We start from the raw sequence: 26,226 nt of genomic DNA, 5'->3' as shown, positions 1-26,226 counted from the left end.
ATGAGGGAACTTAGTGGAGTGATGGAAATGCTCTACATCTTGGTAGAATTGCAAGTAACACATTTGTCAAAGTAGAAGCTTAACATTTACACATTTCACTGTATGTAAACCTTTCTTTAGGAAAAATGTATAGTATGAACAAATATTGAACATCTGTTATATTTACTTTTCATAGTGATATCGAAATTTGGAGACTACTTATTGTATGCTTTAGGCTTAAATAAATGAGAAAAAATAATGAGGATGATGGAAGATAGTTTTCATACTGTTGAAGAAAACAGTTGCTGATACGGAAATAGAAGAGACTAGAATGAGCATTGAGGGTGTGGATTCTGATTGGAATTACGAGTATGGATTCATTATTTTTAGGAGAAAGATACATGCCTATGTACAAATAAACATAACTATACAATTGTATATTTCTGTGTGTGTGTACACACTTATTTCTCTACATATATTTTCGAGCTCTGTCCACTGATACGAACCAAAAGCTATGACAAATCAGTAGCAATGATAACTCTTATGCCTAGAGCTTGGTTTCTCAATAACTTTGTTCAGTAAGAGAGACCAGCTCTCTTTGGAAAAATTTCTGCTTCTAGGGCTTGAGCTGGGAAAGGATAAAATAAGTTGAGACCATAACATTGTGCTAGAAAGTAAGGAAGTGTTCAAATATGATTGGGACATATCAAAATGACACAAGATCTGGTTTTGAAAAGGCTCTCTCAGGCCAAATTTAAGAAGTATTAAGCATTAAAATAAATAATAATAGTAATAGATTATAACTCATTGGATAAATCAGATTCTGTGAGTCCACATAGATATGAATAAAGCAACACATGATTTACGGGTTGAAGGGAAAGTTCTTCCTTATAGTACAATGTCAATAAATAAATATAAAAAGTATGATAGATTTAGACATCAAAATAATGATAAAACTAAGAGGTGAAAGTTTGATGAGGAGCAGGTTATTTACACAGTGTCAAAGTATCTCCTCACAAATTATTATGAATCACAAAAGGAAAATAGAAAAATTACAATGAAGAAACCAGGATGACATCCCATTAACCCAGTGAGTAGAAGTAACCTCATTTGTATTAGAACACACAGGCATCATATGCTTCCTGATAAGTGAACAAAGAAAGTCCATATTATCTGTGTAATTTTAAACACAAGCAACTAAAAAAATGCACATTACCTGAAATTAATAATGAGGAAACATCAAAAAAAACAAAGATGATTATTCTAAATAATAAACATCTAGTCTTTCAAAAGTTTCACAATGAAGAAAGAACAAAAGTCAAAAACGCAAAAACGCCGTGGCAGGCAGCCTCCTGGCAGAATTTTGCCTGCAGGCAACCAGTTGGAGCTTCTGCTGACAATAATCGATTTGGAGCAGCAGTGCTCCTGGTTGAGTCAAGCAGAGTAAGTTCACAACAAAATGTACAGCCAAGTTGTTGGGTAAAAATATTGGGCATATTCACTATTTGAATGTTGAAATTCATCAACCAAGAAAATTTATTTTAGCTCTCTTAATGATAGCAGACATTCAGGAGGAGGTAGTCCTCTAATTCTCTTTGTCTTTTTTTTTTAACAAAAGGATATTCATCCACTTAATCAAAATAATCATAATAATGATCCCATTATTGGTTTATGTTGATAACAAGAGAAAGTAAAACATAATCTCTTTTATCTCCATCTGAAATGGATCAAAATACCATCTTATCCATCATGTTTCTGGCAGGAATATTGTGAAGAATCCATATGCATTAGAAAGGTACCTGACTCATCTTGGTTTTTTAAACGCCTTAATTTAGCCATTCTTCAATATGAACTCCCTTACTGATTGATAGACAGCAGTATTGGGGAACCAAATCAATTTAAGGGAGAAATGATTGATTTCAATCTTACTTAAAGGTCAAAGCAAATATTTCCAGAAAAATGACCCATGGGGAAATGATCTTTCAGAATGGCTTTCTATGGCTCAATTTTTTGCAGAGCTGACTGCAGCATTTAATTTTTTCTACAATATTAAATTAACAAATGGGTTTTAAACACGTGATATTTTAAAAACTGTAAAGATTTTCTTCAAATTGGATTAAAATAAATCCTAGCCAAGTTAGCACACATTGATGCTTCTATACTACCCCTTAAAAATAAATAGGTAATTAGCTAAATAAGTAAATTTGCAGGAAAAGAAAAACATCTGTTAACATAGAACTTTCCTTATCCTCACCATTACCTCTACTTAAATTTTTTTGCAAGAGTCTAGACCAATGCTGTTCAATACCATAGTTACTAGACACATGGCACTATCTAAATTTAAATACAAATTTATTGAAATTAAATAAAATTAAAATTAAAATATCTGTTCCTCAGTGTCTTATAAGCCATATCTCAAGTGTTCAACAGCCACATGTGTTAATGGATATAGTGTTGGACTGCACATGCACAGAACATTTCTTTTTCTGAGGGGGATCATATTGGCTTACAACATTTGTAAATATCAGGTTTACATCACTATATTTCAGTTTCTGTATAGACTGTATCATGCTCAACATCAACACTCCAGTTTTTATCTGTTACCACATATATGTGCCCCTTTACCCCTTTCGCCCACCCCCCACCCTCTTCTCCTCTAGTAACCACTAATCTATTTTCCTTCTCTCTGTTTGGTTATCTTCCACATCTTAGTGAATTCTTATGGTATTTTTCTTTCTTTATCTGACTTATTTGGCTCAGCATAATACTTTCAAGGTCCATCCATGTTGTAAATGAAACAATTTTGTCTTTTTCACGGCTGGGTGGTATTCCGTTGTATACATATACCATATCTTCCTCATCTATTCACTGATTGTTGGGCACTTGGGTTGCTTCCATGTCTCGGCTATTGGGAATAATGCTGTGAACATAGTGGTGCATATATCGTTTTGAATTATTGACTTCAAATTCTTTGGATAAATACTCAGCAGTGGGATAGCTGAATCTTGTGGTATCTTTGTTTTTAATTTTTTGAGAAATTGCCATACTGTTTTCCACAGTGGCTGCACAAGTTTGCATTCCCACCAGCAGTGTATGAGGATTCCCTTTCCTTTACATCCTCTCTAACACATGTTATTTCTTATCTTGTTAATTATAGCCATTTGGATGGGTGTGATGTGATATCTCATTGTAGTTTTGATTTGCATTTCCCTAATAATTAGTGATGTTGAACATCTCTTCATATGCCTGTTGGCCATCTGTATTATCTTCTTTGGAAAAATGATGGTTCATTATCCTCTGTCCCTTTTCTGATTGGACTGTTCGTTTATTTGTTGTAGGGCTGTATGAGTTCTTTATATATTTTCAAATTAACCCTTTGTTGGATATGTGGTATGTAAATGTTTTCTCCTAGTTGGTGGGCTGTCTTTTGTTTTGTTGATGGTTTCCTTTGCCTTGCAGAAGCCTTATAGTCTGAGGTAGTCCCATTTGTTTATTTTTTCCTTTATTTCCCTTGCCAGAGTAGACATGGGATGCAGGGATGGTTCAACATCCACAAATTAATCAACGTGATACACCACATTAACAAAATGAAGAATAAAAATCACATGATTATCTCAATAGATGCAGAGAAAGATACAGCATCCATTTATGATAAAAGTTTGTGATAAAAACTTTAAATAAAATGGATATAGAAGGAAAACACCTCAACATAATAAAGGCCATATATGACAAACCCACAGCTAATATCATTCTCAATGGTGAAAAACTGAAAGCTAGCCCTTTAAGAACAGGAATTTGACAAGGATGCCCACTTTCACCACTTCTATTTAACATAGTATTAGAAGTCCTAACCAGAGCAATCAGGCAAGAAAAAGAAATAAAAGGGATCCAAATTGGAAAGGAGGAAGTGAAACTGTCACTATCTGCAGATGACCTGATTTTATATATAGAAAACCCTAAAGAAGCCACTAAAAAATTTTTAGAAATAACCAATGAATACAGTAAATTTGCAGGATACAAAATAAACATACAAAAATCAGTTGCGTTTCTATACACTAATGAGGAAGCAGCAGAAAGAGAAACCAAGGATACAATCCCACTTACAATTGCAACAAAAAGAATAAAATACCTGGGAATAAATTTAACCAAAGAGGTGAAAGATCTGTACATGGTAAACTATAAGACATTGTTGAAAGAAATCGAAGAAGACACAAAGAAATGGAGATATATTCCATGCTCTTGGATTGGAAGAATTAACATAGTTAAGATGTCCATACTTCCTAAAGCAATCTATAGATCCAATACAATGCCTATCAAAGTTCCAACAACATTTTTCACAGAAATAGAACAAAGAACTTTTTGTTCTATAAATCTAAAATCTATATGGAACAACAAAAGACCCCGAATAGCTAAAGGAATCCTGAGAAAAAAGAACAAAGCTGGAGGTATCACACTCCCTGATTTCAAAATATACTATAAAGCTATAGTAACCAAAACAGCATGGAACTGGAACAAAACCAGACACAGAGCTCAATGGAATAGAATCGAGAGCCCAGAAATAAACCAACATATCTATGGACAGCTAATTTTTGACAAAGGAGCCAAGAACATACAATAGAGAAAGGAAAGTCTCTTCAACTAATGGTGCCCAGAAAACTGGACAGCCACATGCAAAAAAAATGATAGCAGACCATTATCTTACACTATTCATGAAAATTAACTCCAAATGGATTAAAGACTTGAATGTAAGACCTGAAACTATGAAACGTCTAGAAGAAAACATAGGAAGTGCGCTCTTCAACATTGACCTTAGCAACATATTTTCAACTACCGGATCTGATTAGGCAGGAGAGACTATAGAATAAATAAACAAAGGGACTACATCAAACTAAAAAGCTACTGCACAGCAAAAGAAACCATCAACAAAATGAAAAGACAACCTAACAATCGGGAGAAGATATTTGCAAACCATACATCTCATAAGGGGTTAATCTCCAAAATTTATAAAGAACTCATACATCTCAACAACAAATAAACTAACAATCCAATTAAAAAATGGGCAAAAGATCTGAACACACATATCTCCAAAGAAGATATACAGATGGCCAAGAGGCACATGAAAAGATGTTCAACATCATTAATTCTCAGGGAAATGCAAATCAAAACTACAATGAGATATCACCTCACGCCCGTCAGAATGGCTATAACCAACAAAACAGGAAGCAGCAGGTGTTGGAGAGGATGTGGAGAGAAGTGAACTCTCATACACTGCTGGTGGGAGTGCAAACTGGTGCAGCCACTATGCGGAACAGTATGGGGATTCCTCAAAAATTAAGGATAGAACTACCATACGATGCAGCTATTCCACCGCTGGGTATTTATCCAAAGAACATGAAAACACGAATGGGTAAAGATACATGCACCCCTGTGTTCATTGCAGCGTTATTCACAATAGCAGAGAATTGGAAGCAACCTAAGTGCCCATCAACGGACTAATGGATAAAGATGTGGTATATATACACAATGGAATACTACTCAGCCATAAGAAATAATGGAATCCAGCCATTTGCGACAACATAGGTGGACATTGAGGGTATTAGGCTAAGCTAAATAAGTCAGAGGGAGAAGGTCAAATACCATACGATCTCACTCATAATTAGAAGAAAAAAACAACAAGAAATAAACACAGTGAGACAGAGATTGGATTGATGGTTACCAGAGAGGAAGGGGGAGGGAGGAGGGCAAAAGAGATGATTAGGTACATGTGTGTGGTGATGGATTGTAATTAGTATTTGGGTGGTGAACATGATGTAATCTATGAAGAAATAGAAGTATAATGATGTACACCTGAAATTTATAGAATATTGTAAACCAGTGTTACCTCAATTAAAAAAAAGGGAAAAAAGAGTCAATCATATATCCAATTTTTTGAATTGTCAAGGGTTGCCTATGGGACCAGTTTCTGTCTTGCCTGAATCCAAGTGCTGACAGGAAAGGTGCCAAGTTGGGGGCCACTGAGAACAAAAGCCATGGTTTGGACTAGCAAGCACTCACTCTCCATGGTATCCCCCCCACCAATAATTCAGTGTGGAAAGAGCAGGAGGCTTGTGTTCTTACTTATATCTAAATCTGCCTTCACTATCTCTAGAGATGGTTTTTCAGAGCACAACACTATCCCTCCTGTCCTCTCTGCTGAACAAACCCTGCCAGTCTACTGTAATAACCTTCATATGAGTGGGAGAACCTGGTCCAGCTGATTTCCGGCCAGTTCCCAGTCAGCACCTAGATCTATTTGGCATTTTGGTTGCCTTTTGGTATCCTTTCTAGGACAAATTTTTTCCATGCTACAGATCCAGGAACATGTAAACTTTTTAAGATATAAAGAAGGCCTGTCCCAAAATTGAGGCTACGTACACAGTCACTGAGGATCTGTTCCACTCCCAGGTTTCAAGTCCCCTTCAACTGGGGGCTCCAGCAAATTAGATAGAGTCCAGTGTAGCAAGTAACCTCCTGTAGCAACTAGGAGGTTGAGATATGTGTCACATTGACATATGCCCTCTCTATGAGGCAATGAACATTTCTAAATGAGAGACTTACTCCAAGAGGCTTGAAATGGGAGCTTGCAGGAATTGCCTTAGTTAAAGATGGACAAACAAACATCATATTCCAGGAATCAGACAGATCTGAGTTTCTGCACTGGCCTTCCATCAACTTCCTGCATACTCCTGGGGTGTCATTTCCTCTTCTTTAAAATGGGGCTCGCAGTACCACCTGATAGACCTGTTGTGAGGAATAGGTGAGAAAACGCTCACCAAGCACTCACCGAGCATGTAGTACAGATCCTGGCTGCAAATGCATCTCCCATATTCAGGGCCAGGTGTGAATACCCCCGGAATTAAGATCTAGAAAAACATGACTACAGGATCAAATGCTGAGAGGCAGAAATGAATGGAGCAGGAGGCCAGAATTGCTGCAGAGCTGGTTCCTCTAGCCTGAACAAGGCCAAAGTCTGGGCAGAACTGTGTGTTGGGAAGCGTGCTACGTGGGACAACAGAATCCTCTGGTGGTCTTTTATTTATTTAATCATTTAGCTTTGTTGAGTCATAATTCAGATACTATAAAATATGTCATTTTTAAGTGTGCATAGTAGTTGTTAGTGTACTCTAGAGACTGTACAACCATCACCACTATGAAATTCCAGAATATTTTCATCATCCTAAAAAGAAACTCATCCTCATTAACAGTCACTCCCCATTACCTCCATCACCTCACCCTAGTCTTGGCAACCACTAATCCAATTTGTGTCTCTATGGATTTGCCTTTCTACAGGATTTATGTAAATAAAACAAGCAGTCTGTGGCCTTTTGTATCTGGCTTCTTTTGCTTAATATAATATTCTCAAGGTTCATCCCTGTACCAGGTATCAGCACTGCATTCCTTTGTATGGCTAAGTAATAGTCCATTGCATGGATATTTTTGTTTATCTATTCATCAGTTGAGGGTCATTTGGATTGTTTCTACTTTTCGGCTACCCTTAGCCATCATTAAAAAAGCATCACTAAAGGGCCCACCTGAGGTTATTTGTCATCAGTTTAAAAGAAGTCCAGTCAGCATTCTTATGTATTTTTCTTCAGTCATATTGTTTGCAGGGCAGAAGGTGGATACAAAGTGGATATTTTGATTCAGTCAGGTATCAGGTGAAATATGACAAGAGAGGGGCAAAGGAGTTGGGTATATAGCAGGCAATCACAGTAAGATGGAATATGAACTATGAAAGGAATGAAAGACAGTGGAAGTAGGGTAAGATCAACTAATTATATGTACCTCATCGTGTTAAAGTATTGTTGAAATCAGAATAAGAGTCAGTAATCTGGTAAAAACATAAGAAAACACATTGGAACTAATAATCACCAGCTATAGAACCTCTATTACCTCTGGAAGGATGGTGGGAAATGCTGTTGAGGTTGGGTAAAGTGTGATTCAATTATATTGATACTTCTCTCAGTAAACAACTGATGTGTAATATGGATTTTCAGTTATTATGCTTAATTTCTTTTTTGTGTATCTTTTATTATATGATACTTTTGACAAAAAAGAAATATGAATGTATTCCTGATGTAGTACTTGGCAAACGAGTTAATTTAACATAGTATATGCAGTGCTTTTATACTCAGAATAAAAATATCTCCTAATGTGTGGTGATTTCTTTAATAAATATTTATTAATATGATTCTATGTTTTGAGACCTGTGATTGGAATTTGGACAAGGCAATAACCATAAAGATATAGCCCTGTTTCTTACATTCAAAAGTACATTCCATGCATAAGCATCATATTTGTGGAATTTTTTTAACTTAAATTAAAAGAACAGTATGTCCAACATTCATATGTATTACGTTAATTACGGTATTTCTCCTTGACAAAATATTATGACCCTGATAAAGAGATTTTGGATATTTTTCATAAACTGTTAAAATGACTATAATATAATATAAAATAAAAGCAATATAGCTCATGTAACTGTTAAAAAAATAACCAATGAAAACTACTAAAGGGCAGTGTACCAAAAGATTAATAATATCTGACATTGGGTAAGATTATGGGTATATTTGTCCCTCTTTTCTACATTAATTAATTTTTATAGAATAAGAAAGTAAAAGCTGAAATGTACATGTATTTTAAATTAAACTATATATTAAAGATATTTGAGAGTATAGAAGTTCCTATGATCAAGAGGTTGTTGGAAAAGTCTATCATCTCCTTCTCTAGAAAGAACTATCTTTCATCATCCCTTGTCTTTGTAGACAGGAAATATATCATCTGTGCATTGTTGATTTTTCCCCTTTTTCTTAGCCTTCCTACTTAAAGAGCTTACTATACAATAAGCTCCGTCCTCCCTACCACTTCCAAATACACTCCCCCTAGGATCACTGAACTACATCTGGAAATCCTTTGAATATCCATGGGACGGTCAAGAGTAAATAAGTATAATAAGAAGAGGCTATTATTTGTTTTGTTTCCAATTTTCTTTCCTGAAAAAACAAGGGATAAAGCAGGCCAATTTGCTCAGGCAAGGAATGGAGTTCAATGCTATGCACTCCCCACTTTGAGTTACATTTCTCTGTCATTCGTGTGAGAACAAGAGGAATCCCAATCTCTGATGCTGTGAGAGACACAATTGGACTGCTGCCTGAGAAGATGCTTCAGCACTGCCGTCTGCTGGCGGGACTAGATATATGAGGTCCCCTGGGAATTAAGAGGCTAGTCCCAAGAAATGGTAGCTGCTCCTCGGGCCCTAAACCTCCTTTTTTGCCCTAGAGAGTAAAAAAAAATCTCTCAGGATTTATAAGAGGCTGATGAAGTTTGGTCAGTAGGGAGAATTATGTTAGAAAACACAAATCTTCCACAGCTGGGACCAGAAAACAGCAACCTTCTCCTGTGCCAGTCACTTCCCACAGCTGTTTTTGCATACTGAGTAAGTGGATACTTAGAAATGTGCACCAGGTCAAATTGAGATTAAATTATATATGTCGAAGTACAAACACAAGTACCACCAAGGCATGTAGACTCCAGGAACAAAATTCAGAATAATAAAAATAAAGAATGTAAATATATTTTTCATAGCGTCTGACTTGGAAGTTCTAGGAACTACAATTCAAGAAAAGTCATGATAAACTGGAGACCTGCTTTGGAAGACTGAGAGGTTAAGGGCAGTTAGCAGCATGCTGGTGGAGAAACTGGGTAGACCTGCAGATGTTTCACTTGAAGGAGAGAGGATCATGAGAGATTCGAATCTTTGTGCTATTCTTTCTGAAAATATACAATTCAAAAGCGGGGACAGTGGTTACAGGGCATGTGTTGCTTCAGTATAAGGAGGTATTTCTGAGAGTGAGAATTGTACAGTAATTAGACAGACAGGCGTGGAAAGGCATCAACATACATATAGTCAGCTGCCAGGAACCCATACTAAAGAATCCTATTTTGGGGGTGTGATTTGTAGAATAATCTCCAAAACATTCCAAATTTAAAATTTTTGAGCAGAAACTAAGATTGTTGGGGACCAGGGAAGAACACAGAGTAATATTTGGAAGTGATGACTTGATTCATGGAGAAATGTTTTGGAATGCTTAGGACAACAACACAAAAAACTGGTAGATCAGCTTGATTGAGACTTAATCACTTAGGCAACCTCTCTGCTGTCACTTTAAAAAACTATTCATTGAAGTACACTCTTATCGGCCCTAAAACTGAATTATAGTTTGTTGCTGCTATTCAGTGACTGGAAAGTGTGAAGTGTTCCCGGGAACAATCTGTGTGTTGCAATGAGAATTTTGTTTTGGAGCCTTCTCTTTCTGTCTCTGCTGCCCCCCAAGACGCTTCCACCTGAATGTACCTATGTGTTTTATCAATTATTCTCCACATACTATCTTGGACGATTCTTGAAGAGACCCACTCTCTCATATTTGTCTTGTGTCAGCTTTTGTGAAAGATAAAAATTAGAACTTTCTACTTCCCTTCAGCAGTAAGTAGCGCTGATTTCTATATAAGGAGTATGTCTGCCAACACTGCCTGCATATGGAGACCTAGGCTCCCAGCCTCATTCACTAAACCTTACCTCTTCCCACTTGAGCATCTTCCTCAGTGCTCTCCTGGTGAAACACCCAAGGTCTCTCTCCTCCTACACCAGGTACACTTTAATCTTTTTAGTTTTTATTAACTAATATTTTCACACTGTCCTTACTCTCTAATGAGTGGAAAAGAGACTGTCTGAGCAGTGGGAGCTTTTCTAACTGAGGAATTTATATACAAGTCTTGTTTCCTGAATCAGAATTGCCATGGTAATATACAAAACTATGCAACTGCCATTGTCTGTCTGGATGAAGTCTGGGTCCTAAAGCAATGTCATATTCGAAAATTCCTTGGTGAGAAGGAAGTTCAAGGTGAAGGGAGGTCATTTTATTAGTGGAGTCATAATCCTAGAAAGGGGCCTTCTACTGACATTTTATCAAAGAAGTGTTGGTGTGTTTTGGAGAAATATCCAGCCCTGCTAAAGTTAATGGAAGGTAAAGACAAAAGAGAAAGTGGGGAGGAGAGAAAATGAGTACAGTAGATTTTGGTGTTTCTCTGTCTAAAGTATCATTCCAATGACTTCTCTTTTTTTTTTTTTTTCCTGATTTCCTTGACGAGATTAGAAGAAGAAACAAAAGAGGGAGTGGGCGAGGAAGGAGGACACCACTAAGCAGCCTGATCATGTGGACCCCTTCACAGGCATGGTGTCCAGTTACTCAGTTTTCACGCTGTGGATATCACTGAGTGTGGGTGGATGATTTTGCTAAAGTGTATACTGTTGAACCTTTCTGTGGGTCTCCATATTGTCATTTTCTCCTTCATTTAAAAAAATGATAAGTAAGCTGATGAAGTTGATTCCCCTATTTCTGTCATTCAATAATTGTGCGACTGAAAGAGAATAGGGTATATTAGAGCACAGAAGATCACAGTCTTACAGACTTGCTTGCTTGCTAAGAAAGCCCCTGAACTGCCATGTCTATTACAAATGGCACTGTGTTCATGCCCTCTGTGCTGACCTTTATTGGGATCCCTGGTCTGGAAACTGTACAGTGTTGGATTGGGATTCCATTCTGTGCTAAGTACATCATTGCTTTCATAGGAAATTCCTATCTCTTTGATAGGAAATTTTGATCATCATCAAATCTGAACCCAGTCTCCATGAGCCTATGTATATCTTCCTGGCCATGTTGGGAGCCACAGACATTGCACTTAGCACCAGCATTGTCCCCAAGATGCTTGGAATATTTTGGTTTCACTTGCCAGAGATCTATTCTGATGCTTGCCTATTTCAGATGTGGCTTATCCACACATTTCAGGGTATTGAATCAGGAGTCCTGCTGGCCATGGCTCTGGACCGCTATATAGCAATCTATTATCCTCTGAGGCATGCTACCGTATTCACTCAACAACTAGTCACTCATGTTGGAGTTGGGGTGACATTGTAGCCTGCCATTCTGGTAAATCCATGTCTATTGCTCATTAAGTGCCTTCTGAAACTTTACCAAACAAGGTTAATATCCTACACTTAGTGTGAACACATGGCCCTTGTGAAGCTTGCCACCGAAGATGTGTACATCAATAAATTCTATGGTCTCCTTGGAGCTTTTATCATTGGTGGCCTTGACTTCATTTTGACCACCCTCTCCTATATACAAATATTTATCACTGTCTTTCACCTGCCCCAGAAAGAGGCATGTCTTAAGACATTTAATACTTGTATTCCCCACATATGTGTCTTCTTCCAATTTTATCTCCTTGCTTTTTTCTCCTTTTTTACTCACAGATCTGGGTCTTATATCCCATCATATATACATATCACTTTGTCCAACCTTTATCTACTGGTTCCACCTTTCCTCAACCCCTTTGTCTATGGGGTAAAGACCAAGTACATCCGAGATAAGGCAGTAAAAATGTTCTGTTACAAAGACCAGGCTTGACATTTGATGGAAATATCTCCCTCTATGGATTTAATGGCTCCTCTATTGAGCATATGTGTTCTTAATATCCAGTCAATGGTTTGGAGTATCATCATGCTTGATGAATAAGTTAATAAAAATATAAATGAGTGCATTAAAAATTTCCACAGTTTATTGACCTTAGGTCAAAAGGCTGTTAGAAGAAATTAAGAAAAATAGAAGAGCAAATAAGGTACTGAAAGACTAAATGCTTAACTATAGGAAGAGTCAGAATACATGACTCTCATCGTCACCTCAGGCCAGGTCTGGGTGGAATTGACAAATGTAGAGATCCTTCTGCAGATCATAGTAGAATGTAATACTTACGTTGATTCTTTTATACTCAGAGCACCAAGATCAACCTCCTTTATGTAATATACAAGTCCTTCTACATTGTTTCTCCAATTATTCTAAAATCTTCTTTAATGTTTACTTTGTCTCATTAAAATCAACCCCCTGAATATGCCTTTTTGTTAAATATAATCTGAACTTTATCTGAAATAAATGTCTATAAATATCCCCTTCTTTTTTTTTTTTTTTTTGAGGAAGATCAGCCCCAAGCTAACATCCATGCTAATCCTCCTCTTTTTGCTGAGGAAACATCTATAGCCAATCCTCCTACTTTTTTTTCCCCCCAAAACCCTAGTAGATAGTTGTATGCCATAGTTGCACATCCCTCTACTTGCTGTATGTGGGACGCCGCCTGAGCATGGTCAGAGAAGCGGTGCGTCAGTGCGCGCCTGGGATCTGAACCCGGGCCACCAGTAGCAGAGCGCGCCCATTTAATGGCTAAGCCACGGGGCCGGCCCTATCCCCTTCTTCTTGAAGCCTGTCCCTATTAAGTAATTCATGCTATAATCAAATTGGTGAATCTCATGACATAAAATATGTTTGCTCCAAAAATCTAGGACTAGGTTGTAAAATACTGTGCTTAATTTTTTACGTTCTTAAGTGTTCTTTTAGTTTCTTCATTTGTATACAAAGCAATTTGAGAAAATCTCTGGTATTTGTTTTTTTTTTTTAATGAATGTGAAGGCAAGTTTTAGACTTACTGTAGGCAATATTTTTTCTAAAGGTTTGTTCAATCATTTTCCCGATTTAACAAACAATAATGGTTTGACGTAAGAGGGAGGGAGACCTAAGAAACTTGGACAGGAATTCTGGAGGCTAGAATCCTCAATCTATTTGTTTCCCAAGGTTTTTAATTTTTTTTAACATAAAATTTATTTTGTCTTGCGTTAAGATGCACATATACTAACAATAATATTTCATAAAGTAACTTCATTTTGCAAGCCCATTATAAATGAGGGAAAATATTCAAATTTTTGCCAAGAATATTTGATAGAAAAAGCAGATTCCAATATGGTAGGAAAATAATCATTGAAGAAGTTAGTTATGTGAATGAGTTCTGGAGTTAAAATGAGCTTGGTTCAAAATTTTATTTTTCCACATCCTAACTATATGCATTGGAAAACAATTTATTTTCACAAATTTAGCTGCCTAATGTCTAAATATGGAAGAATAACTTATATCTCACTGGGAACTATAGATAGTGGTTCTCATAGTGTACATGATATAATGGATATGTTTATGTAATGCCCTTCACATGGGGCTTGGTAACTGGTAAGGACTCAGAGATTATTACGGTCATCATCATCATCATCATTATCATGAAAACCCTCATCACTGCTGTTGTGCTTGAGTAGAAATATTGGGCCACTACTTTTTAAATAGTTTATTAATATCACCCTAAAATGCAATTTAAAAATATAAATTTAAGGTTTATTTCATGCCCCAGTCTATGGTCACTTTTTGTTGACCTGTACTTGTTGAATGAAGTATTATTTATATATCTGTATCTGTATATAGATACATATACATTTGTTTGTGTAGAGTTAAGTTTGTTCATTTTATTTGATTTTACCATTTATAACCTTACATTTGCTTGATTGTCTTTTCAGCTTTTGATAAATGTGTTAATATGTCCCGCCTTGAATGTGGATCAGTCTATTTCTTCTGTTAGAGCTGCTGATTTTTTGATTTGTGTATTTTTAAGCAATGAGAGTTAGACACTTCCATTTGTTGACCACACAAAGATTTCAAGTTAATATGTCTTCCTAGTTGCTTGAACTTTTTATCACGGTGAAATATTTCTCTTTCTCTAGTAGTGCATGCTGCCTTAAAGTCTCAGTTTTGTTATTTTCTAGTAATCTTTCTACTGGCTCACTAATCCTGTCTTCTCTGTAATTCTGTTTTTCTGAATTATTAGGTTTAGTTATTGTAGTTTTATAATGTCCACCTGATTCATTCTATCTCTCTCTCTCTTTACTTTTATTTTAATTTTTAGCATATTCTATTTCTCTGGTGAAATCTCTTTCATTTTTCTATATTTATGTATGTATGTATTTAGTTCCCATCTGTTGCTTTATTTCTTGAATATGTTAAACTTCATTACTTGAAAATCTTTGACTGCTAATTATAATAAATACAAGAAATACAGGTGGGTCTGTTTCTGTTGATTGTTCTTCTACTCGTTTTTGAACTCATGTTCCTGTCTCTTGCCATGCCTAGTAATTTCTGATTGAGTGTCAGACATTATGTATAAAATATTATGAAGCCAGAGAAAGTTATATTTTCCTCCAGTGATAGTTCACCTCTTGCTCTGTGATAAGCCCCGTCAGGATTTATCAACTTAATCTAATCGAGGATTTAGCTGAGTTGGCGCTTATTCTACCACTTTATTGGCCAGTGGCAGTCTTGCATCTAAGGCTTCGCCTGCTAGGGCTTTCAACTGTGAGCTAGGTGTACAGTTCACACCCTGGACTCTGAGACTTGCCTTGGCAAGACAGCCAAAAACTCCTTCTTTATTTTTGAATTGCTTGCTTTTTTGGCTTCCCTTTCCATGCAGTTTCAGAGTTTAGCAGATGTGTAAAAACTAGCCCATTGTCAGCCTTAGGTCTGGGTTCCTCCTCTCTCACCTGAAGTGAGATTCTTATATTGCCTACTTTGTTCTTTCACGCCCTGCCAGAATTCCAAGTCTCTGTTTTTCTGACCCTCAGAATTAGTTTCCTGCCAGGAAAATTTGTTTTCTTGGCCTCTTGCCTCATCCCCAGAAGTAGCAGATGGCTCTCGGCAAATGTGGCTTCAGAAAGTAAGCTTTCTCTGTCCTCTGAAATCCTCCTCTCTGTAGTCTTATTGCTTCAGAGTGTCTCTGATGCTTTTAACTTCTTTTTTATGTACTTTATTTACTTGTTCATTGGGTGAACATTTGCCTCTAGTCTCTCCTTTCTGTTCCTCTTGACTGAATTATAATTAAATTTTATACACAAAACACTTTTTATTTACCTTATTTTTCCCTTTTTAATACATTTCTTGTTATTTTTAGAAAACGGCCCATCACGAATTTTATATAGGGCCTTTAATATATATGAAATTGTGATGCCTATGTTTATGAAAAATCAATTAACAAGTTAAAATTATGCTATATCCCATGAAAAGTTCATACAATGCTCTCCTTTGGATAAGTAGAAATTTATTTAAATTGAAACAATGCCGTTTATTGTATAAAACCCAAACTATGTAAAATGCTTCTTCTTCTGTCCTCTCTCTGTGCTCCCTCATTAAACTGATATGTGTGATATTCAGGTTTTTTAATATCTGAAAATATGTAGAATTATTTTAAATAAAAATGAGATCGTATCATGAATATCGTTCTATAGCAGTTTTTCAGCTACTGATATAATAATCCAGACAGCTCTCTAAATTACAACTTTTGGACTTTTTTTCATTTTTAAAATGCCCATGACATTGAATATTATAGAATTAACATAATTCAATTAATTTTTTCTCTAAATAGACATTTGTTCAGACATATCAATGATGTAATAAACATTTGTGTGTGTGTGTATATATATATCTTTTATAGCTGTGCTGTATATGCGTATACATATATTTATATATATACATTCCATTTTCATTATTTGCTACAGTTGTGTTCTGTGAAGTCACTGCAAACACTGTATTAGTAAATTCTGAACCATTTATCCTCTGGAGAAATACAGCATTAAGTTTCTTTGAGCCTCTGGTCACATTTTCATCAGTCAGTTAATACATAACCTTTGTGTGTGTGTGTTTCTGTTTAAAGACACATTTTGATATATATTAAACACCTTTAATTTATATTTCTTACAAATAGTGAATTACATGCAGTGTTTCATTGTAATAAAACACTAGCTGAGAAGGGTTTAACATTTTCCTGACCCTGAGTCACGTGTCTGTAAATTTCTTCGAATTTCACCCTCACAACAGTGCTGTCCACTACACTTTATTTAATCGATCATCATCTCATGTATCCACAAATTTCGCCACTTTTCCATTGCTTCATCACACACTGTAGATGTTACTTTAGCACTTGTTGGGGCAGCCTCATACCCGGGATGGGAAATTTCCTCTTCCTTTTTCTGGATGCACAGTAGTTTTGATTTCTTAACATTGAACTCACAGACAACAATGATGTAACTCTAGACTAAAGGAAGCTTATCTAACACATGTATTTTCTCCATAAGGCACATCACAGCCTTGTGTTTAGGAACACTAGACAGCACTCCGACATTATGCTTGGGGGCCATTTTAAACAATGAAATCACCAACAAAAAGCACAAAAATGAGAAAAATATAGCATTAAATAGATGGCAAAAGAGGATACTCACTTATAGTATAAGAGCTGAAACAAGAAGGCAGAATGTCACATTTTCCAACCTCAGCTGAGAGCATGTGTGTTGGGCAACTCAAATTTTTTGCTGCTCTGTGCATGTCACTAATGATAGTGAAAGTATCATGGGTATTGATTTGGGGTTTCCTAAAAATTTTAACAATTAGGTGAATTCACGAATACAGAATCTGAGAATAATGAGGATCAACTATATATACATATAAATGTATACATAAATACAAATATACATATATAGATATATATCCAAACATATACACATAATGAATTAAAGCTAATTTCTAATTATAAGTTTTCACTTGAGTTATAACTTAATAAAAATAAGGTATGAATGTGTAAACACAGCATTTTTGCCTTTGACTTTCATAAATCACTTTTATTCAAAATCTTTCCTTTTTGCTATCCTTCACTTGGTTTCTTTTCGATCTAACGTGTCTTCTAGTCAGTTTTTAGAATAAAGAAATTGAGCAGACACCTTATGAGATTTTATAGAAGCTTGACTATTAGAAAACTTCTTCTTTTCTTAGAAATATTTATGGAGAATAAAAAACTCAACTTACACAAAATTTAAAGTTCCCAAAATCCATTTTACTGTTGTGTAAAATGCAGATAATAATATCCCTTGGCTAACTCAGAGAGTGATTCATACTTCTAAATCTGACTCATAATACCCATAAAGCATTTTGTTTAACGAAAACCTTAATGTATATATGATAGGGACCATTTATATTATCATCATTAATCAACATCACAGTTGAATGTGAAGGTTCCTTCCTGCCCCTATTTCTCAAATTCCCCAAGCAAAGAGGAGTAATACATTGTGTAATTCTTCACTGTAACTAGAACAGGTTAATTACCAATGATTTGCAAATAGGATCTTTAGGAAATGGGCTACCAGGAGAAGAATGGGACTGACAGGGGAGAAAGGTGTCCTGAAATAAAGAAATGCCATTACAGGGAGTTCTAAAGGCAGGAAACAATCAAGGGAAAGTTATCTGACAGGGCGGAGCTGTTTAGGCAGTCTGAGCTGTAGGGATGTGCATGGAGGGTGAATGGCGACAGTTCCGAAAGGCAAGAGTCACAAATATAAACTCAGAGTCTTTGAATTCAAAAGAAAAACCAATCATAGTTTTCTAATAACAAACCAATAAAAGACAAACTAAAAGATAACAACTCAAACTTCAATTCCCAAAATTGAATATTTTTATATTCTTTAGAATATTGTTGATGAAACTTTATATGTTTGAAGGCGAATGTGTGACAATCTGCTTCCTCTAGTCTACGTAGCTTAACAGCAGTAAGGCTATGCTGATAACTCTGCTCCTCCAGCCACGGCTGGTACATAACCATGAGTAAATGACAATATTCAAAGAAAGAAAAAAAAAATCTTAAGACTGATACCATGGTTTTTCTTAACTTTTTTTTTAACTGGGAGAGAAGTCAATATTATTTTAAAAAGCAAGGACCCAAAAAATTTACACCTGCATTTGATGATTGAGTTGAATTCCCTAATTTTGTCTATGAAGAGGATAAGACAGAAATGGAACATGTGCTCAAAAGTTTCTCAAAACCACAATTTTATTACAAGTTTAACTACTAATGTGTCACTTAATATCTTTGTGTCTCAGCATCCTCTCCTAAAAATGAAGGAACTGATCAAAGCATCTTAAAATTCCACGTACGCTGACACCAAGATGAGAGTCAATTGACAAGTCTCATGAGCAACCTAAATTATTCTGTATTCATTACAATGTACAAATGTATGTATTTGGGGTGTGGGGTAGGGTATGAAGAGATGTGATAGCTGACTCAGTGTCATTGTTCACCAAAACTTTTGCATTAAGCTATGTAATCTAATCTACCAATATCATACATTCTATTAGATGAAAGAGGATCAGGTCTCCAGACACTTTTGTTCAATTATAGGTAGAAGAGGTATGAATGATCTCAAGAGAGTCAACTTGTGACACATGATAATAATATGTAAAAGCTGCTTGTCTCATACATAGAAAATGTACACATATAACAGTGACATGCAAAAATAAAATCACACTCTGAACTAGAATTCAAACAGTATGGATGGTACTAAAAATTTAGTAATTATCCAGGCAAATGCTCATTGGCACACTATGGAATGTAATTCACTTTAGTTAACATGCTTAATTTTAACATAAGGAAATAAGATCAGTAATGCTTTCTCTGCCTATTTTTCTGGCTTTGGAAAACTAAATTAGAAAATGACTATAATATGTCTTTAACCTCTTAAGTATCATATATCCATTTATTATTACTGCTACAAATCATTACTAGTCATTCCTCTTGCAAATACTACCCTCCCTTCCCTAAAACATATTAAACTTCTAGTACTCGGTTTTGTTTGGTGAACCATCTCTGGATCCTGCTACGGATTTGTTGGGTCTTGACGCTGTAGATGATGGGGTTCATCAAAGGTGGGAAAAGAATATAGATGTTGCCCATGAGGACATGGACCGCAGGAGACAGGTGCTTCCCAAAGCGATGCACCATAGTCAGACCAATGATTGGGATGTAGAAAACCAAGACTGCGCAGATGTGGGAGACACAAGTCTGCAAGGCCTTGAGTCTCTCCTCCCGGGATGCAATAGTCAAGACTGAGTGCAAGATCAAGATGTAGGAGATGAGAATCAGCACTGAATCCAACAACAGTGTGCAGATCACCAGGGCTAAGGCATAGAAGCTGTTGAAGCGGATGTCAGAGCAGGCTAGCCGGAGTAGATCCTGGTGCAGGCAGAAAGAGTGGGAGAGAATGTGGGGACGGCAGTAATGGAAGAACTTTAGGCGGACAATGGGAGCAGTAATGAACAGGAAACTCCTCCCTAAAATGGCCATACCAATGCTGATGATTCTGGTATTGGTGAGAATGGATGCATATCTCAGAGAATAGCAAATTGCAATAAAGCGATCAAAGGCCATGGCAAGAAGGACTCCAGACTCCATGCACGATAGACCATGAACAAAGAAGGTTTGAGCAATGCAGACATCCAGACTAATCTCCTGGCTGAGCCCCCACAGGAGTCCCAGCACCGTGTGCACTGTGGACAGCCCCATGCACAGGTCAGTGAGGGCCAGCATGGCCAGGAAGTAGAACATGGGCTCATGCAGGCTTGGCTCAGTGTGGATCACATGGAGCACTAGGCAGTTCCCTGAGAGGACCATAGTGTAGATACAAGAGAAGGGGATGGAGAGCCAGGGGTATTCGCATTCCAGGCCAGGGAAACCCGTAAGGAGAAAGGTGGAGTTACTGATTTTGGAATCAGGTAGAACAGACATGGATCTATAAAGACAGAAACCTCTAAAGGAAAAATGTATGTAACAGTTGATTAAGATTCATATGTATTTTCTACTGACAATGTAAAGTCAGAAATAACAGCTATAAGAACAATTAGATTAGTACAATAGCTCCTTAGACGTAAGACCAGTGTTTGTATTTTTCAGAAGCTGAATTTGCCCTAAAATAGCGACTAAATTAATTTTACATATAAATTAACTACATATGAAACCTCCTTGTTATTAGATCATTGGCTTCATCAAGAGAATCAGTTCCACGTCCACAATGTCACCAACACTTTCCACCTCAGTGCTTCATATTACAGATAGCTCAGAAAAATGGTTTTGGGCATATGAAGGTATAATAATGAAGTTTAAGGATACAAACTAGAAAAGGAAAACACATTCAGGTTGTTCACATTTAAAGGCTGGTGAAATAACTTGAAAATCACTGCTGTGGGGTACAAGATTAAACTCTGCCTGTTACATAAGACACTAAATCATTTATAGAAGTTATTTATCAGTCACATTGTCCATTCTAACATCTATATTTCAGGGACTTGAAGCACAATTGTCACTCACAGCAGACATATTCTTGCCAATCTTGAAAATGGATCTGGCTCTTCTTTCTTTTGTGACAGTGGCATTGAAATTCTAGGAGAAGCAAGATTTATGCAGTATAGGAGTCATTGGGGTAAATCCTGGATCCTGGGAGATGCTCAGAATGAGTGATGCAATATATAGGGCCTCTGCTCCTTTGGGAGAATGAGGGAAAACCCATGGGCAATGTCTGGATAGCAGACTTGCCACTCCACCAAGTTTTGAATATTCTCAGAAGTGCAAGTTTATAAAAATAATTTTTTCATTCTGGAAGGTTTCGAAATGAGCATTGGACAGAGAGATCTGGAAACCTCAGACTGGTCTTTACATTTTATTTGAATGGCAGCAGATATATCTTATGTAAAACAGGATACTGTTATTAACATAAAGTTTCATTTTATTTTCCTTCATTTAGCTATAAGTTATCCCTCTCTTTTTTGAACTCATGGATTAAGTATTCCAAAGAATTTATGTGTTGGCAAATATAAGCATAGTTTATAAGTCATATACTTTTGTGATAAAGTTGACAACATTATTATTGCTGAGCATTTTTTAGCATTTAGTGTGTGCTAGGAATCTCAGCATTATATAATTCTCATAACTAGAGTATTTTTGTTATCTAAGTTAATTGCCTGAATTATTTGAGGATCATATCTTTTATTTTAATAGGTAGTAGAGCATAGAGATAAATAATGTGCTTATAAAGTCTGATTTTCTGAATTGGAAACCCTTTTCCAACACTTCTGAGTTCTGTGTCTTTGGGCAAGACAATGTATCAATTTTCTCTTCCAAAATGGGGAGAATAATACTATCTATTTCATAAGATTGTCCTGACAATTACATTAGATGAATATGTAAAGCATTTAGAATAGTGAAAGACACAGAGAAAACACTTCATAAAAGTAAATTGCTAGCATTTCCATTTTAGAGATGAAGAAACTGAGATTAGAATGGCCCTATTTAATAAGGTTTCCATGAACCACGAGGGGCTATTGAGTACTTGAAATGTTGCAAGTCTAAGTTGAGCTGTTATATAAGTATAAGTACATACTGGATTAAAGTCTTAGTGTGGAAAAAATGATTTAAAATAACTCTTCAGTAAAGTTTATATTGACCACCTGTTGACATAATATTTTAGATATTTTAGGTTAAATACAATATTAAAATTAGTTTCACCTGATTTTTTTTTTTTTTAATTAGAACATTGGAAACTTCATGTGGTGTCTCACATTGTATTTCTATGGGATAACACGATTTACAGATATGTATCTGGAAATTTTCCCAAGATTGTAAAGCTAAAATAGATTTAATATTGTTCCAAACATTTTTATGCATCCTTTGTCCCTAAGTGCATAATCTCTCTACCTTAGAAATAGAGAAAGGAAGGAAATAACAAAGATCGGAGCAGAAATAAATAAAATAGAGATGAGAAAAACAATAGAAAAGATCAATGAAACTAAGAGTTGTTTTTATAAAAAAGATAAACAAAATTGACAAAACTTTAGCTAGACAAACTAAGAAAAAAGAGAGAGGACATAAATAAATAAAATCAGAAACGAAAGAGGAGACATTACAACTGATACCATAGAAATACAAAGAATCATGAGAGACTGCTATGAACAATTATATACCAACAAACTGGATAACCTAGAAGAAATGAATAAACTCATAGAAATGTATAGCCTACCAAAACTGACTCATGAAAAAACAGAAAATCTGAATAGACCAATAATGAGTAAGGAGATTGAATCAATAATTCAAAACCTCCCAACACAGAAAATCTCAGAACCAGTTGATTTGACTGGTGAATTGTACCAAACATTTACTAAAGAAGATTTAACGTCGATCCTCAAACTCTTCAAAACTGAAGTACTAAGAATACTCTCAAACTCGTTTTACAAGGCCAGCCTTACCCTGATACCAAAGCCAGATAACAACACTAAAAGAAAAAAAATTACAGACCAATATTCCTGATGCATAGATGTAAAACGTCTCAACAAAATATTAGCATACTTAATTAAACAGCCCATTAAATGATCAAATGGGATTTATCCCTGGGAAGCAAGAATGGCTCATCATATGAAAATCAATCAATGTGACACACCACATTAATAAAATAAAAGATAAAAATTATATGATCATTTCAGTAGATGCAGAAAAAGCATCTGACAAAATACAACATCTTTTCATGATAAAAAAAACACCCTCAAGAAATTGAGTATTGAAGGAACATAGCTCAACACAATAAAAGCTATATCTGACGAAGTGACAGCCAACATGATACTGAAAGGTGAGAGGTTGAAAGCTTTTCTTGCAACATCAGAAACAAAACAAGGGTGCCCACTCTCATCATGCCTATTCACATAGCACTGGAAATCCTAGCCAGAGCACTCAGGCAAGAAAAAGCATCCAAATAGGAGAGGAAGAAGTAAAATTGTCTTTGCTTGCATATGATATCATTTTATGTATAGAGAACCCTAAAGACTCCACTAAAAAACTGCTAGAACTAATCAACAAATTCCATAGATTGCAGGATACAAAGTCAACATATGAAAACAGATGCATTTCTAAACACTAACAACAAAACATCTGAAAAACAAATAAATAAAACAATCCCATTCACAACAGCATCAAAAACAATAAAATGCTGAGGAATAAATTTAACCAAGGATGTGAAAGCTTTGTACACTGAAAACTATAAGACTCTGATGAAAGCAATTGAAGAAGACACACGTAAATGGAAAAATATCTTATATTCAAGGATCAGAAAAATTAACATTGTTATAATGTCTATATTACTCAAAGATATCTATAGATTCAATGCAATCCCTTCCTAAATTCCAAAGATATTTTTCACAGAAATAGAGAAAACAATCCTAAAATTTTTAAGGAGCCCCAAAATACCTCAAAAAGCCAAAACAATCCTGAGAAAGAAATACAAAGCCAGAGGCAGCACACTTCTTTTGATTTTAAACTATATTACAAAGCTATAGTAACCAACAATTGTTGTACTGGCTTAAAAACAAACATATAAACCAATGGAACAAAATAGAGAGTCCAGAAATAAATCTTCACGTATATGATCAACTAATATTTGCCAAGGGAACCAAGAACACTCAATGGGGAACGATAGTCTCTTCAACAAAATGTGTTGGGAAAACTGTATAACCACATTCAGAAGAATGAAATTGGACCCGTATCTTAGATCCCTCCCAAAAATGAACTTGAAGTGGGTTAAAAATTTAAACATGAGAACTGAAACCATAAAATCCTAAAAGAAAACATAGGGAAAAAGCTCTTTGACATTGGTCTTGGTAATGACTTTTCTGGATATGACACCAAAAGCACAAGCAACAAAAGCAAAAATATATAAGTGGGACTACCTCAAACTAAAAAGCTTCTGCAAAGCAGGAAAAAAACAACCAACAAAAGGAAAAGGCAACCTACAGAATCAGAAAAAATATTTGCAAATCATATATCTCATAAAGGGTTAATATCCAAGACATATAAAGAAATGATACAACTTAATAGCAAAAAAAAAAGAAAAAAAATCCTTGATTAAAAATGGGCAAAGAAACTGAATAGATATTTTTCCAAAGAAGGCATACAAATGGTCAACATGGACATGAAAAAGTGCTTGACCTTACTAATATCAGGGAAATGCAAATCAAAACCATAATCAGATATCACCTCACTCACACCTGTCAGAATGGCTATCATCAAAAAGATAAGTGATAACAAGGGTTGGCAAGGACATAGAGAAAAGAGAACACTTGTGCACTGTTGGTGGGAATATAAATTGGTATAACCACTATGGAAAACAGCATTGAGGTTGCCCAAAAAGCAAAAATAGAACAACCATATGATCCATCAATCCCACTTCTGGGTTTATGTTTAAAGGAAATGAAAACAGGATCTTAAAGAGATATCTGCATTCCCATATTCATTGCAGTTTTATTCACAATAGCCAAGACAAAGAAAGAAACTAAGTGTTAGTCAAGGGATGAATGGAGAAAGAAGATGTGGTATATATATATATGTATATATACATATATATACACACACATTGTGTGTATATATATGTACACAATGAAATATTATTCATCTATGAGAAAGAAAGAAATCCTTCCATTGGTGACAATGTGGACAAACCTTGAAGACATTACGCTAAGTGAAATGTCAGACAGAGAAAGCAAAATACTGTATGATATCACTTACAGGTGGAATCTGAAGAAACCAAACTCATAGAAACAGAGGTAGAGTGTTGGTTCCCAGGGAATAGAGGGTGAGGGAAATGGTCAAAGGGTAGAGTTATAAGATTAACAAGTTTTGGGGATCTAATGTACAGCATGTTGATTATAGCTAATAGCTAACACTGTATTTTATACTTGAAAGTTGCTAAGAGACTAGATCTTGAATGTTCTCACCACAAGAAAGAAATGATAATTATGTGACAGGAAAGAGATGTTAGCTAATGCTATGGTGGTAATCATTCTGAAATATATGAATGTATCAAATCAACATGTTGTATACGTTAAACTTAGAACAATGTTATATGTTAATTATATCTCAATAAATTTGAGGGAAAAATAAACAATAAAGTGTGTGATTGGTGAAAAGGAGTTGCTTGCAAACAGTGAGGTCACTGGAGCAACAGAAGAAACAAAGTGTCTCCTCTGGTAGCTGATTATAGTTGAATGGCCTGATTTGTTAAGAAAATGGATGTGATAGAGTGAATATCTTGAACACACCAATGATCTTGAAAACAAATAGAGCTAACAAACAAGATATTTTTTAATCTCATTTTAAAGTCTAGAGAGAACTTCTGAAACCGTTAAATCTCATGCCATAGAAGCATCAAGCACAGAAAGTTGATAACTATACTGGTTACGGTGATCAGTCCTAATGATCACCGGAAAATAGTGATGCTATTACACAACGAGGTGGGAAGGAGCATGCCTGAAACCCAGACATTTTCTAGGATGACTCTCAGAATTTGTGTGTCTGGGAGTAAATTGTTAATGGAAAGTAACCCCAACCCGATATTGACAGGATGCTATTCACACAGTCCTGAAAATAATGCTAGCT

The 26,226-nt window shown here is 35.7% G+C and overlaps 1 protein-coding gene and 1 pseudogene across 1 annotated transcript; one reads left to right on the top strand and one right to left on the bottom strand.

Moving 5' to 3' along the window:
- The first annotated feature begins 11,520 nt into the window (after positions 1-11,520).
- Positions 11,521-12,485, top strand: LOC131408028 (olfactory receptor 52A5-like; annotated as a pseudogene).
- Positions 12,486-19,584: 7,099 nt separating this feature from the next.
- On the bottom strand, positions 19,585-20,541 carry LOC131409061 (olfactory receptor 51V1-like). Its single transcript, XM_058546262.1, has one exon. The coding sequence runs from the start codon at positions 20,539-20,541 to the stop codon at positions 19,585-19,587; it is 957 nt and encodes a 318-aa protein (XP_058402245.1).
- Between the last annotated feature and the right edge of the window lie 5,685 nt (positions 20,542-26,226).

The sequence above is a fragment of the Diceros bicornis genome, chromosome 7 (genome assembly GCF_020826845.1).
Source record: "Diceros bicornis minor isolate mBicDic1 chromosome 7, mDicBic1.mat.cur, whole genome shotgun sequence".
NCBI classification, from domain to species: Eukaryota; Metazoa; Chordata; class Mammalia; order Perissodactyla; family Rhinocerotidae; genus Diceros; species Diceros bicornis.
Note: the sequence above shows the minus strand (reverse complement) of the source record. Positions and strands in the feature narration are given on the sequence as shown.

Excerpts from the sequence above, each read along its gene's own strand:
- LOC131409061 (XM_058546262.1), bottom strand. The coding sequence starts at position 20,541 with ATGTCTGTTCTACCTGATTCCAAAATCAGTAACTCCACCTTTCTCCTT.